This window comes from Stenella coeruleoalba, assembly GCF_951394435.1.
Source record: "Stenella coeruleoalba genome assembly, chromosome: 16".
Taxonomy (NCBI): Eukaryota; Metazoa; Chordata; class Mammalia; order Artiodactyla; family Delphinidae; genus Stenella; species Stenella coeruleoalba.
The window spans coordinates 9686668-9702194 of NC_137162.1; the positions used below are offsets into that span (position 1 = coordinate 9686668).

Consider the following 15527-nt stretch of genomic DNA (forward strand, 5'->3'; position numbering starts at 1 on the left):
CTTCTCACGTTTTTCAGGATCACAGCACATCCAGAGATTGTGAGCAGGTAAATTTCAACAATTAGATATGGAAAATTTACCTTCTAACCACCCATCTCTTTGATTGACTTTTTAAAACCAAGTGGGAACCACTTTTGAGGCTGACCCCGTATTCCCGTAGGAATTTATTCTTGTAAGTACCTCTCGGCGTCGAGCGCTTCTGGATCCAGGCTTTGCAGCTTCAGGTCCCGAATCTCGTCAGGTTCTGCAGGTGAGGAGACAGGCACCTTCCCATCGCCAGCAGGAGTGGGGGGCTCAGGCCCGGGCTGCCCCGCAGCCTGCGGGTACCCGGCCGGGCTGTCCCCGCTCGGGGCGGCTGCAGCCTCCATCCTCAGAGCCCCTTCACAGCAGCTGGGGTCCCCAAGGCTTCCTGGCAGAGCCGAGGTACAAGTCGCACCAGAGAACATTTTCGTAGTACCTGCTTCAGGCAGGTGGGCACACACACGTGCCCCGGTCTCAGCTGTGCTCAAAGTGACGTCATCCTCTGCTTCCCTAGCTGCTTCTGCTCCCAAGCCGGGCTCCGGGGGAGTATCCACCACTTCCCCAGCTGGTGGCTCCAGGGTGCTCTGGGTGCCCAGGGCGTTCTGTGTTTCTGAGATCCCAGCAGCACCTTCATGCCTCCTCTCACCCCTAAGTGTGTCTGGGGTACAGGCCTCACTGATGGCCTCGGCCACAGTCGGAACAATCCCATGGGGAGAAGATGCTCCCTGGGCAGAGGTGGGCACCGACATGTCACCCAGAGCCCCTGGGTGAGAAAAGCCCTGGGCACCATCTTCTCTGGGTTGACTGTCTCGGCTAGATGTCTCCTGGTGCTGTTTTCCAGGAGGAATTCTGTCGTCTTGAACTGCGCCCCCTTCTCCATGGCTCTGGGGAGCCACCTGCAAGTCAGCATCGGGAATCTCTGGAGAAGTCACCTGTGAAGACAGACCCGAAGCTGCTTCCTGCCGGCCGCTTTCCTGCTGGGAGAGGGCCTGGCTCCCAAGCCCCGGCCAGCCTGCCCCAGACCCCTCTGGCTTCTTGCTTTCTCTCAGCATCTGTGGAGGCCCACTCGTTTCCTTCCCCACGCTGGCACCTGGCAGGCTCTGCTCTGCAGCTGGCCGTGCCGGCCCCGGCAGCTTTTCCGGAGCTGGATCCTGGGGACCCAGACGAGAAATCCCAGCCTCTACAGTCAGCTCTTGCTTCTCCTCCTTTGACTGTATCCAGAGTCCGGCAGGAGTGGTGGGGAGAGGGGCAATGGCCACTCCTTGAGTCCCATCTGGAAGCTTCTCTGGGCTTGGCGTGGCGAGGTCCTTGCCCATCACACTCTTCCCAGCTCCTGCCTTTTCTCCCAGTGTGCTCTGGGGCCGATCGGCGGTCAGGGCTCCAAGCACAGACTTCTCAAAGATCTTGGTGATGTGCTCTCTGAAGTCAGGGAGCCCAGCGATCATACTGGTCTGCCTGGAGCTTGCGTCTACACCAGCTGATGCTCCCTTCCTGGGATCCTTGGAAGGGCCTACCATCCTCTCCCCACTGCGCTCTCTCTCCTCTCTCACTGCATCACCTGCTGTGCTCTCCTCACTGGCAAGGTGTGCCGAAAGTTCACTGGGCTTGGCACTTGCCCCGGGAGTTCTTGAGCCTTTCTGTTCCTCTGCGGTCTGCTTTCCCTTGGCCAGAAGTGGCACCCTGTCCAGGTAGGGTACGGAGTCCACAGGTCCCTCAAAGGTCGCAGCTTGGGGGCTTCCGCTGCTGGCTGGCACGGCAGAGATTTCCTCACCTGCAGCTCCTGGTTGCCAGAGGGAGGCAGGGGAGCCACACGGTACCTTCGTGGAGGAGGCATTTTCCAAGACAAGCAGGGGCTCCCATGTGGGACAAGGGCTTTCGCCAGGAGCTCTGAGGCCTTGAGGTGAAACAGCTTCCACGCCACTGTCTTCTGCCCCTTTCCTGGCAGCACCCTCCATATGCAGGTAAGGAGTGTCAGGGGCAGCCTCTTCTGGTGGCCTGGACGACAGGAGCCTCTTTGAGTCAGGGACAGCCTGGGCTGCAGAAATATCCACCTCGCTCCTGGGAATCCCACCCAGCTCTCCGGCTGGCAGCAAGGCATCCTGGCAGCTGGCGGAGGGCTGCTCAGCTTGGCAGGGTTCACCTAGGGCACAGGTAGAAGCTTCCTCCCCAGGGGAGGGGCACTGCTCTGTTGGGAGGAAGCCCCCACTCCGAGCAGCTTCTCCTGGCGCCCCCGGAGCCCGCTGTGTCCCCAGGTCTCCTCCGTCAGCGTTCCCACCAATCCCAGCAGTCCCACCACCCGCACCTTGATCCTCGGCTGATGGGAAACTTTCAAGAAGCTTCTGGGGCTCTGCATCCGTGGCAGTGGGATGCTCCATTTCCTTGTGTGGGGCTAACCCCGACTGCCGCCTGCCCTCCTGGGTTTCATCCCCGGCCTCTCTCTCTGGGGCCTCCTGGGTGGGTGTGACTCTGGGGCCGGCAGGTGCTGGAGCTGGTGGGCAGCGAGCTGCCTTCAGGAGAGCTACTGAATCAGGCCGACAAGGCGGGGCCCCCACTGTGTTCCCACTTGCCTTCTCTGTCTCACCCAAGTCCTGGAGCGGGGGCCAAGCGTCAGCTGCTTCCGAAATGCCTGCATCCCCGAGACATGCCTCTTCATGCTGGCTGCCAGCTTTCCGCCCATCAACCAGCTCCTGCTGGGACTTGGTTGGCCCCTGTCCAGCACAGCAACTTTCCTTTCTGCTCAAGCTACATGCAAGAGAAGAGTCTTGTAAGGTGTCTGCGGCAGGAGGTGGGCCCCTGGACAGCTGACTGCCACTGCATTCCCCCCCTTGCCCGTTCGCCCCGAGTGCAGGCAACTCCGGTCTCTTTGGTGCTGACAACTCCAGCGGCTCTGTCGTACGATTCTCCGGAACCGTGTGCCCGGGAGGTGAACTTGGAGCAGCAGACGGACTGCCCTGGGGGAGCTCGCTCTGAAGTTCTGATTCAGAAGCCTGTTCCTTTGCTCCATGAGCGGGCAAGCTCACATCTTCCCGAGGTTCCACAGGTGTGTGGATTTGGGGAGAATCTGCACCCAGGTTCTTAAGCTCTGCATCACCTGGGTAAGTCTCTTTCTCGCTTTCGCACCGTTGGGACTTCTCCCTGAGCGTTTCGGAGGTGGATGCTTCTGGGTCTGTTTGGGACTGCTGGAGACGGTTCTCAGAACACAGTGAGGGCCTCTCGGTTGCAGCCACTCGTATCCCGCTGTCCCCCGGGCAGGACAGGGTTTCCTGCTGATCTAGCTCCAGGCTGAGGGTCGTGAGCCCACAGTCCACTGCCAAGTTCTCCTCCTCAGGGGGAGGTGGCCCATCGGTGTGGACTTCCTGTCCAGCTGCATCACGCCCCAGCCCATGGGCGTGGGGTGGTGTCACCGAACCCTCCGCATCACAGCTGCCCGGCCTCTGCGTGGATGGGTGGCTCCTCGTCTTTATTTCAGATTTGCCCTCCGCCTCCTGGGCTTTGGGGACGACCTCTGTAGCAGGAGTTGACAGGAAATCCGATTTCTCTGATTCTAAAGCAGGAAGAGGGTCCATTCTTCCCAATGCCCCCACATCCTGAAAGGTGTCAGGATACTTGGTCTGCAGTCCTGGCCCCTCCCAGACAGCTCCCTCGGGAAAAACATGTTTACCGGCTCCATCCGGCCCAGAGGGGGGGATGGGATCCTGCTCGTGGAGCTGGTGCAGTGAAGCAGATGCATGGACCACTTGGGCTTCTCCCATCATCCCACAGGCTGCCGAGCTCCAAGCTGCATCTTCTGATGGAGAGCCGGGCCTGTCCACGTGCCCGGGGGCCTCCCTTCTGAGTGGCTGTGCTGAGGCCATGCTGGGAAGGCTGTTGCTCTCCACATCGCCAGTTAGCTGTGAAACCTCGTCCTTTTCCCCCTTTGCGTCAGGCTTGCAGCCACAGGCTTCGGGTTGCTCTCCCTGAAGGTTCCCAGGATCTGCACCCTCGGGGGGCTCTGGGGCTGCCTCCTGTCCTCTAGGGTCGGCCCCAGGTTGTCTGCTTTCCGTAGCCACAGCTGGACCCTCGGGGGCTTTGCCTTCATCCTTTGGCCCCAGTGACCATCTGGCATTTTCATCTGATGCGCCGGGAGGGGGAAGAGGCAGAAGCCCTTGCTGGACCTCGTGGCTTTGCTCCCTATTCCAGAGCTCTTCCCTCTCCTCCGGGGGTGAAGGGAGAGGAACCTCTCCGGGGCCGCCTTCGGGACCCGCTCCCTCTCCTCCGAGGTCTGATGCGTGCTTCTCCTGTCCTGCCAACCCTGCTTCTGCCCGCTCTGTAGCAACGGGCCTCTCAGCATCGGAAATCATCTCTCTGGGCTGTTCTGCAGCAGCAGAGGCCCGAGCAGCTGGCTGTGAAGTGAGGCTTGAAGCTGGGTCCGTTTCCTCAGTCGCCGCGTGTGGGGCGGGCTCGGGGCTCACAAGCAGGCCCCCCTCGGGCTGGTCACCTGCCGTCACACAGACGGCCTGACGGGGCTCAGCTCCTTGCCTCCCTGTCTGCGAGTGACCCCGAGCATCAGGGGCATCCAGAGTCTCCTCCCAAGAGTCCTTGGCCCCCGGGGCCAGGGCAGGACCCAGAGACTCCCAGGGCAGCTCTGTGGGCGGCGGATGCGCTCCCACTTGCCGCGGGCAGCTTTCCCCGGCAGCGACCTTCGCTCCTGCTCCTTGGGTCGCCCCTGGAGCACTCCCGCTGGGAGGGCAGGCCCTGAGCGCCCCCGAGTCATCGGTGAAGTCCTGAGGCGGCCCCTCCACTTGGCATTTAGGGGCTGGATCTCGCAGGGTCGGGTTCTCGGGTTCTGGGGGGGACTCTTCCAGGCCAGCTGAGCTCTCTTGGCCTGGTCGGGCTGCAGCAGGGGCCATGGGGGCTACCCGCGCAGACTCTGGCAGGGGAAAGCCACCTGCAGCTTCTTTCCCTTGGGACTCAAAACCACCAGGCCAGCCATCCTCTCCACACAGCTGCACCGTCATCGGCTCTCGAGGAGCAGCTGCTGAAATTCCCGGCACCTGGCCAATGGAAATGGAGGAAGACAGTTTCCGCCCCTCCTCTTCCTTCGGTCCTCTCTCTCTTCCGGCGCTGGGGGCGATTGCAACCACCCTGCGCTGAGTAGAGCTGTCCATCCCAGGGACAAAGGCTGCTGGGGCGTATCCTGGGGCATTTGGGGAAGGTTCCCTCTGGGGGTGTTGAGCCAGGGGACAATCTTCAGGTTCCGCTGCTGGGCTTGCCAAGCAACCTTCCGGGGCACCCTCAGCAAAGGGCACGGAGGCCAAGGGACTCCCCTGCTTCCAGGGCTCTGGTGGGCTGGGCAGTGGAGAATCTTCTTGGCCCGTGGCTTCCTGTGGGTGCTTCCTCGGCTCAGTCACCTCTGGGGACATGATGCAGGGATGCCGGCTGGCAGCACCTTCAGAAGTGGAGCAGGAACCTCCATGCCCGACGCTGCCAACAATGAAAACATTTATTGTTTTATCAGTCCTCATGGATGCCAAGGACAGAGCCACAGCCCAGGCAGAATCACTGCACACCTCTCCCCACCAAAGGCCACAACACACACCAGCCTCGTGCATCTCGTTCCTCTCCATGAAGAGACACCCCCCAATCCCACCCCACCTGTAACCATGACACGTGCCCTCACTCTCTGCAAAAATTAGTGCAGAAAATCTCAAACATTCACTCTGAGGCTTTCCATGCTGGTCAGTAGAGAATGGGGAAATATGGAAACTAATTCATAATTGTCTACAATGCAGGAAACTCAGAAGGTTTTGAATAAATATAAACCATGGTAGAGAATTTGGATGAGCTCTCTGTAGTTTACAGAGAGGTCCTGAACACTTCTGGGGATCCTCAGATGTTCAGGAAAAAGGCAAAAATGGGCAAAGCCAAGCTTTGAAATCAAGAGCTATTCTTGCAAAAAGTTAACTCGATTCTTTACATTCAGCGGGTGGTACTGTGAGGCATGATCCAAAAATCAATTCTATTTAGCTGTGGAATTTCTGCATATGAACTACATATAAAATTCCTGGGAGCTGAATTACCTTCATACCCATATGTGTCTCAGCTTGAAATTACTTTGCTGTACAGTGTGTAAAGGAAAACTGTGAACATGCAGGAAACTTGGGGGCATATGGCTCAGAGTCAGGGACTTGCTATAGATCATTAACTATCCAGTTACTGTAAAATAGCTTATCACATCCCATATTTAGACTGTGTTTCTCAATTCTGTATAGTTTTAATGAGGTGTATTTTTTAAATTTAAAAGCAATATACGGCCAAGACAAAAGTTTGAAAATGTAGAAAAAATGCTTGCCACCTGAAGTGTTCTAGTGAATTTCCTTTTCTTCCTACGCAACTCTTTAGGGGGTGCAATTTTTGTTATTTTTACATAGCTGTGATTCTATATACTTTTATGATCATGTGTCTTTCAGTATCAAAAGAAATTGCTCAAGGCAAAGTTAACAGAAGTATGGCTTTTCTAAGGCTTTTACCATGTTCTTTGAAATTATTACAGGGAGGAAAATTTATGGCATCTTCTTGTAACTATTACATACACACACATCCACATATTCATAGACCCACAGTGTTTTGGATACGACCAGAGGAAAGATTTTATTCTACGTGTCCACTACCAAAATCCTATCTTTCCGTGCAGGGCAACGCATATACGTTCGTTTATGAGAGATGCATATAGTGGGAAGATGAAGTACATTTCTGTTCAAATTTAGAAATATGTGTTATGGACTGAATTGTGTCCATCTAAAAATCCATATGTTGAAGTCCTAATCTATCATGTGACTGTATTTGGACACGGGGCCTTTAAGGAAGTTAATTACGGTTAAGTGAGGTCGTAAGAGGGAGGTCCTAATCCAGTAAGACTGAAGTCCTTATAAGAAGAGGCAGGGACACCAGGAGTCGCTCACATAGACAAGAAGGCCATGAGCAGATGCAGCAAGAAGGTCCCATCTGCAAGCCAGGAAGAAAGGTCTCCCAGAAACCAACCCTCCAGCCCCCTAACCTTGGAATTCCCTAACTGAAAAAATACATTTCTGTCACTGAAGCCACCCAGTCTGTGGTCTTCTCTTATGGCAGTGTGAACAGACTAATACAATAGGTATATTGGGCATTTATTGTACTATCCTTTCAACATTTTTAAGGTTTCAAAATTTCCAAAATGAAAAGCTGGGAAAATAATAATGGATGAAATTTATTGGACATCAGTGCTTTACATGGATTATCTCATTGAGCCCTACCAGTAGCCATGCAAGATGGATATTATCACTGCCATTTTGTAGATAAGAACCCCGAGAACAGAGGGGTTAAGCTTGAATCTGTTGGGCCATAATCTTCTTATTCACTCTATGCTGCCTCCAAAAATAAAAACTTCCATGGAGGGGGACAATGTCTGTGTCCCCAAAATTCAAATGTTGAAAACTAATCCCCAAGGTGATGGTATTAGGAGATGGGGTCTTTGGGAGGTGATTAAGTCAGGAAGGTGGAGCCCCCATGAAGGGATTAGTGCCCTTATAGAAGAGACCCGAGAGAGTTTCCTTGCCCCTTCTGCCTTGTAAGGACGCAGAGAGGAGGCGTCCAATCTGTGAACTCGAAAATGGACCCTCACCAGACATAGAATCTGCTGGCACCTTGATGTTAGATTTCCAGCCTCCAGAACCACAAGAAATAAATGTCTGTCGTTAAGCCATCCAGTCTATGGTATTTTTATAGCAGGCTGAACAAACTGAGACAGAGGGCAAAAGTCTCTTTACCTGGCTCCATTCCAGCCTCTCGCCAAGCCCCTCACCTATGAAATGTACATGACATCACATGACATCCTTGAAGGAGGTGTGTACACATGTCACCACACTAGTTGTCCTGACTTAATGCTTGTTCCTGCACATATGACATTGAAAAAATTTCAGATGGACCCAAGAGAGAGAGTTGGCTACTATCTCAACCAGATTAGCATTTTCAGACCAAAAGCAAGGTTGACAAGAGCAAAGAAGAGAAAACCCAGAGGGTAAGTTATGGGAATCCCTCCAATCCTCACATGGTCATGAGGACGGACGCACACACGGAGAGCCCTGGCCCCATGCTGACTGACACGTGTGAAACCACCAGGTGTGCAGGTAACGTGCCTTGGCCTGGCCTCTGCAGAGCAGCATTTCTGGAAATCAATGGATTGTTCCAGAACCAGCAACTCTGCACTCTTGAATCTGGCCATTTTCCTTTTAATAAGCACTTTACACTGAATTGTGTCCCAATCTTTAACTAGGGTGTCAAACGGTTTAGTAGCTGATGAGATCAATGGTGTGTAATTCATAAATGAAGGGCTCCTGTTGATGCCTGCTTGCTCAAGAAGCGCAGAACACAGCCCCTCTGCGCTGGTAACAAAGCAGCTGCTAGCTCAGGAGAGTGTGCGGCTTCCCTTCAGGCTGCCTGAAGTCAGGACCATCTGGGGACGAGATGACAAATTCACTCAATCTGGGCACCTTGAAAACCTGCAGGTCTTTGGAGACAGCAACCAGGAACACATCTCCCAGAGTGTGAGCATACGACTCCATTCAAAATAAGGACCCAGCCTTGGTTTATTTCGCCTAAGCTGGGCACCAGCAATCTCTGTGATTGCCCATCAGAAGCCAATTTTTAAAACCAGATTAAAGCCACTCACCAGGAGCAGATTTGCCCAAGGGCAGGAAAAATTCTAAGAACTCATCTGTGAGGGCTCTGCGTTAATGGAAGCTTCCATAATGTCCTTTTGTGCTTCAAGATTGAATCACAGTGTGTAGGATGGAGGTTCAGCTCAGAATCCAAAGGCGAGCTCTTGCGGGCTGGGCAGCGTGTTCTCAATGGAAGGCTTTCAGCCCAAAGTGGGCACAGCCTTTGAATTGAGGAGGGGAGGGCACAGCCTCCCCGGTGCCGACCAGCCGTCCCCAGCCAAGAAAGCGAGAGGCATGGGGTGCAGAGACCTGGGAGGAGGGGTGATTTGCTGCAGCGAAGGTCTAAGCAGAGGATGGAGATGCAGAAAATGTCCTCCCCACCATCCTAGCTGGAGACAATCACATCCAGATGGGTTCCTGAATGAATAGCTCTGAAGACACACACTCAGGCCAAGTAGGAATGCTTAAAAAGGGGAAGGAGGCTGGTGGAGGGAAAAACAAGCATGCCCCTGCACTACCAGGCTTTAAGGGAAGCAGCAAAACCATAAAGCAAAGTCGTCAGGATGGAGAGTCGCCGCTGACTGAGCATTTACTAAGGCCAAGCCCGTGCTGAGCGCTTCAGTTATGATTACATTTAATCCACACAGTAGCCAGGCAGAGCGGATGCCCCCCACTGCACAAATGAGGAAATATTCACAGAGAGGTTCAAGACCAGACCCGGGTCGCACGCGGAGCTCCCACGGCAAAGCAAGATCGAGCCCCGCCTGGCTCCAGGACCCTGCTGTCTCCTGCTTCCCTGTGCTTGCTGGCCTCGCCTCTCCTGGACCGATGCAGCAGCCTCTTCTCCCACCCACTCTGGCCCCTGCATTCTCTTCTCCAGGCTGCAGGCAGAGCAATGGCTTAGAAATGAAAGCCTGACCCTGTCACCCTCATGGGAAGACTCTCCGGTGGTGGCTTCACTTTGCAATCAGCTGTGCCCCCAGCCTACCTCTCCGGCTTCGTCCCACGCAGAGCTCCCCATCCGTGCATTTTCCTGGAGCTGGAGCCCTCCTGCTTCTCCCTGCATATCTCAGCCCCAATCTTCACTTTTCGATGAAACCTCCCTGGACTGGCCTCTAGGATCAGCTCTCCTTCTACAGCCCTACACAGTGAGGGCACTAGTCACAGCTGCCATCAGAAAGGATGACCATTTCTCCCACTGGAGTATAATGGAGACTGGGTCTTGCCTCTTTTCAATATTGTATCTCCAGTGCTTGCCATACTGCAAACATTGAATATATGAATGCATGAGTGGATGGATGGATGGATGGATGGATGGATGGATGGACGGATGGACAAATACAACTAAACGCAAATCAAGGATACTAGATATGCAGAAATGCTCCCAAATCCTGGTTGTTTGACTTGAAGATGAGGAAAGTTCTTTTCTTCCATACAGTCACAGCACTCTAGTGATCTATGAGTCCAAACCTCTCATTTGACAGGAATGAAGAAACTGAGGCCCAGGAAAGGCAAAGTACTTTTGTTTAAATACCTCTGCCAAAGAAATGAGGTTAAGGCAGCACTCCTCAACCACAGGTCCCTTTGCTCACTGGTGGGTCTGATAAGTTAGGGGGTACACTGCAAGGGATTTGTTATTAATTATAAAGCACAGAAGTCTGCGAATGATTTGCAATTTTCATAAATTAGCCTAATTCAAAAGATGATAAGGTGTCCCCACAGAACATCGTCTCTGTTACTCATTCAGCATTCTGCTGCAGTTTCTGGAAAAGGAAAGCATGGGGCCGAGGGAGATCCAGCAAGTTAGACCACAGACCCCGGGGACTACCTGTCCTCAAGCACGGCTAACGGCTGGGGCTGGGGTGAGGGGCACGGGGGCTGTGGGTGCCCCTCGGCTTCTGCACCATGCCGTGGCCCACAAATTAGGGGCTTTTCTGACACTTCTGAGTTCTCAGAGAAGTCTGACACTTCTGCCCTATTCTCCACTCCTTTCGGGTCGTCGCCCCAGGAAGCAAGGCTTCTCTGATTGGTTAGATGGGGAAGGCAGCCCCCCGTAGGTTCAGTCTTCCCATGGGTGGGAGTTAAGGTGTTCAGGGTCACTGAGATGAGCTCACCCACAGTGCAGCCCCTCTCCCCGCTGCCTGCCTCCCCACCCTTCAGGGCAGCCTGCCCTCGCACACAGCCTGGCGCTGGTGGGACTTGATTCCAGGCACAGTATGCCAAGCCCCTGGTTGGCTCTTCCTCCAGTCCAGCCTCGCCAGGGATCAAGCTGGCTTCCTTCTCCCTCTCTGACTCCAGCCACCTCCTTCACAATTGATTCAGAATCTGCTGCGACCACTGACCTTCGACACCCGCTGAAAGGAGTTCAGGGTGGAGATCAGGAATGAGGCCCTCTGTGCTCTGGGGAAAACTGGCAGAACAGGCCTCCAGAGACTGAGATATTTTTCAGGAGGAGGTTTTATGAGCCCATGTCTTGCACCTCCTCAGATCTAGAAAAGCACTAAGATCATGAACGGAGACATCTGCTCCTCGTGACCAGCAGCGGCCTTCTGCTGAGACGTGCACTTGACTGCACGCACCCCCTTCACCAAAATCCTGTGTAACACTGACCTTCCCCCCACCCCTTCGGAGCAGTTCCTCAGAGCTCTCTGAGAGGCTGTCTCCCAGGCTGTCGTCCTCATTTTGCCCCAAATAAAACCTAACCCACGGGACTTCCCTGGTGGTGCAGTGGTTAAGAATCCGCCTGCCAATGCAGGGGACACGGGTTCGAGCCCTGCTCCAGGAAGATCCCACATGCCGTGGAGCAACTAAGCCCGTGCGCCACAACTACTGAGCCTGCGCTCTAGAGCCCGCAAGCCACAACTACTGAGCCCATCCGCTACAACTACTGAAGCCCGCACACCTAGAGCCCGTACTCCGCAATGAGAGAAGCCACCGCAATGAGAAGCCTGTGCACCACAATGAAGAGTAGCCCCCGCTCGCCGCAACTAGAGAAAGCCCGCGCACAGCAACGAAAACCCAACACTGCCAAAAATAAATAAATAATAAAATAAATAAATTTTTAAAAATTATAAAAATAATTAAAAACAACAACAAAAAACCTACCCCACAACTCTCACGTTGTGCATTTTCTTTAAGTCAACAATGAGATGAATACAAAATATATTTTTAACGGACGCCATAACTGCTCACTTAGGTTGACTCCTGCACTGTGAGATAGATCACCATTCCGGAGCCTTCAGTGAAGGAATTTACATGGTGAGTGATCTGTGCAGAGCAAAGACTCTCAAGTTAATAAGGATATGACAACCGCCATGCTTTAACAACTGCAACAGGGTATCTCACAGAGAAAGGCACCTCCTCAGAAACTTCTTTGTGGTCCGAGCAGATTAAGTCCAATCCACACTCACAGCCCTAACTTGTCCAAACAATGCTCCCTATATGGATGCCAGCGAGCCTGCTGACCTTGGCAGCCCTGTCAGACTCAGCTTTGTATTTTAAATCCAGTGTTAACTCTTCTCTGGCTCGTTCTGCATTAGAAAAAAGAAAGACCACAATGCTTAAGCAATCCACGCAATAAACGAAAGAAAATTATTAGTAGGTTCTAAAGAGTTATTGGGGAAAAGGGTGTGTGTGTGTTGGGGGTTGGATAAAACACCAAAGCATCCTTAGTATTCAGCCTGTACTTTGCCACATGAACTTTTATTTGACTTCAAGGTCAAGGTGTTGGTCCACTCATGAGACTTCATTAACCAGCATAAGGAGGGGAGGGCACAGGCAACTGAATTCCAAAGAAAATTCAAAAACTGTCCTGTAACCAATTTTTTTCAGCAACCCTCATGTGGGTGTTGACCAAACTGTGTGGTTCCCAGCCTCAGTGCTGGGCTTGGAGTGTGACCCCCAAGCCTTCCCTGTAGCTGGAATGAACTCGGTGTCTCCTCCTTCTGTCTGTCTGTCACTGTACTTCAAATGTATGTAGATATTATCACAAGAAAACAGAAATTCATTTAAACGCATTTCTGGCGTAATAATTACTTTTGATCATTTGGATGTTTCTTAATGATCAATTACCAAAACTAAAACTACAATCCCATTAGAGGAGGCATCTGGGTTTTCTGTTTGTCTGTTTTTAATCTAATAAGATATTTCTTGAAGAAGATAAGTAAGATGTGATCACAAAGTGAGATTTCCATAAATGTTATTCACAATAAGTAATCAAATGTCTCTAATGTTGTATACAGGTAGTTTTTTTGTTTGTTTGGTTGGTTGGTTCGTTTTTTACATTTATATATATTCGTTTTCAGATTCTTTTCCATTATTGGTTATTATAAGATACTGAGTAGATTTCACTGTGATATACAGTAGGTCCTTGTCGTTTCCTTACTTTATATATAGTAGTGTGTATACGTTAACCCCAAATTCCTAATTTATCCACCCTCCCCGCCCCCCGGTATCCTCTTTGGTAACCATAAATTTGTTTTCTAGAGGCATCTGCTTTTATTCACAGTAAAGATTTTTAAAATTCTAATAAGCACGAATCAAGGAATTGGGTAGAGGGACTTCCCTGGAGGTCCAGTGGGTGAGACTGTGCACTCCCAATGCCCCCAGGTTCACTCTCAGGTCGGGGAAATAGATCCTGCACGCATGCCACAACTAAGAGTCCGCATGCCGCAACTAAAAGATCTTGCGTGCTGCAACTAAGACCTGGCGCAGGCTAAATAAATAAATAAAAATAAATATGAAAAAAAAAGGAATTGGGTAGAATGTTTAACTGAGAATATGAAGATTTCCTGAATTGTAAATTAAATCCCACTACTCATCCATGGAAAAATGCAAACGACAGTTTTGTCCATGTGCTCGGATTATGGGGGTGTTTTTATTTGATTTTGACACCACAAGGGTATTTTGGACAAGAAATAGTGGGAAACATGTTTTTGTTATATTCCTTCTTCATAAGACTTCTAACATACATTAGAATAATTTCCCTCCCTTAGTCAACAAAGTGCAAAACAGAGAACACACTGGAATTTTCCCTTGATGACTGAAAAATCTTTCAGCGGATTTGGGCCACTCTCTGAAAAAGAAGATGTTACCAATATCACCTACGTGAGACTGAGCTCCAAAATGTGACTAAGTGTCTCTTGTTAGAGCAAGTCCCAGGGATGATCCATTTTGCTGAGATCTGTCTCTCTGTGATCCCACTGGTCTACATGGTGGTGGGGGTGGTGGTGATGAGTCAACATTAGTGGTGGCCAAGCTGGTTCAATGTCAAAGACATAAAGACCATCCTAGGCTCCTTCCCAGCTCTGACACAGCTGCAGTGACGCATTTGGGAAGATTAACTGCTGTCAAAGTTGGCATTTGAGGCTGTAAAAAGACACAAGAGACAGCAAGTGGCTGTGATACAAGCTGCTCTTGAAGAGAAAAGAGAAACAACTCTTGCCCCTAGCATCCTCTCTCTTACTATAATTTTTTTTCTAGAAGGGTCTCGCCACCTCTCCCAAAATAAATGCCAGGTGTTTTTTGCTGCATTTCCATTTAAAGAAAAAAATTTGATATGGTGGTTTTTCAAAGTTTTCAGGGAGCCAGGGTTGGAAAATTTCATATATAGAATTATTAACTAACAGGAGGTTGGGCTGATGGGGGATTGGCTTCTACAGGAGATGTGGGAAATGAAGGGCAGTGATCCCTGGTGATGGAAAGTAACAGAGTAAGCCCTGCTCTCGCCCCCGCTTAAGGCCTGGAGAAAGTGGCCCAGGGTGGGGGACCCCAGCTGGAGCCAGATAGTCTCCCTGACTTAAGGAGATTGAGCTGGGTGCTGGGGGGGGGTGGTGGTGCTGACCAAGGCATGTAAAGTTCCCAAGGCAGAGCACCAAGAAGTGAAAGCTGGGCAAAGAGAGAACTTGGAGTTGTACAAAACACTGATCGGCACATGTATGTATGGAAACCACGTGGGACTAGGTACAGACCACCTGAAAAGCTTATAGGGAAGAATCCTTAAAGCTAATACAGAGCTGGGAATAGTTCCCATTCCTACCAACCACAGTGGAAAACCTCATAATTCATCGGACGTCTGTTAGAGTACTAAGAAGGGTCTTGCCTCAGTAGTGGAGAAAATTAACCCTAGACTAAACGCTGCTCTGGTCTCACCTTGAAAGCAAAACCCAAAAGGATTAAGCTGATCCAAATAACTGCATCCCAGAGCAAAGTTCAAGAATATTTATAGGAATACAAAAATATCCAGCATCTGAAAGCTTAAAGTCCACAGTGCCTGGCATTCAAAGAAGCAGGAAAATAGACCCAGACTGAAAAGAAAACTCAGTTCATCAAAGTCAACCCAGAAATTGTGCAGATAACAGAAGTAGTACACAAGGACTTTTTAAAAAGTAATATAACTGTATTCCATATGTTCAGGAGGCTAGAGGAAGGATTGAGCATGATAAGTACAGACATGGAAGATATAAAAAGACCACATAAAACTTCTAGAGATGAAAACTACAATGCCTGAAATGAAAAACACACTGGGAGGGATTAATAACAGATTAGTCATTACAGAGAAAAAGATTAGTGAACTTGAAGACATAGCAGTAGAAACTCCCCAAAATGAAACACAAAGAGAAAAAGACGTTAAAAAAAAAAAAAAGAACAGATCATCAGTGAGCTGCCAGACAACTTCAAGCAGCTGAACGTACGTGTAGTCAGAATCCCCAAAGGCGGCAGAGACATTACAAAAAACAGTTGAAGAAATAATGGTTGCAAAATTTCCAACTATGATGCAAACTGTAAACCCACAAATCCAAGAATCTAACTTCTAGCACAGGAAACAAGAAG

At 51.0% G+C, this 15527-nt stretch overlaps 1 protein-coding gene across 3 annotated transcripts in view; it reads right to left on the reverse strand.

Annotated features, from left to right (window-relative positions):
* TACC2 (transforming acidic coiled-coil containing protein 2) overlaps positions 1 to 15527 on the reverse strand; it is a 169341-nt gene that overhangs the window by 138357 nt on the left and 15457 nt on the right. For all 3 annotated transcript variants that reach the window (XM_079899174.1, XM_079899175.1, XM_079899173.1), the window contains exon 2: positions 181 to 5484. In XM_079899174.1, the coding sequence (XP_079755300.1) occupies positions 181 to 5423 (5243 nt within the window). In that variant the 5' untranslated portion in view covers positions 5424 to 5484. The remainder of the gene's footprint in view (positions 1 to 180; positions 5485 to 15527) is intronic.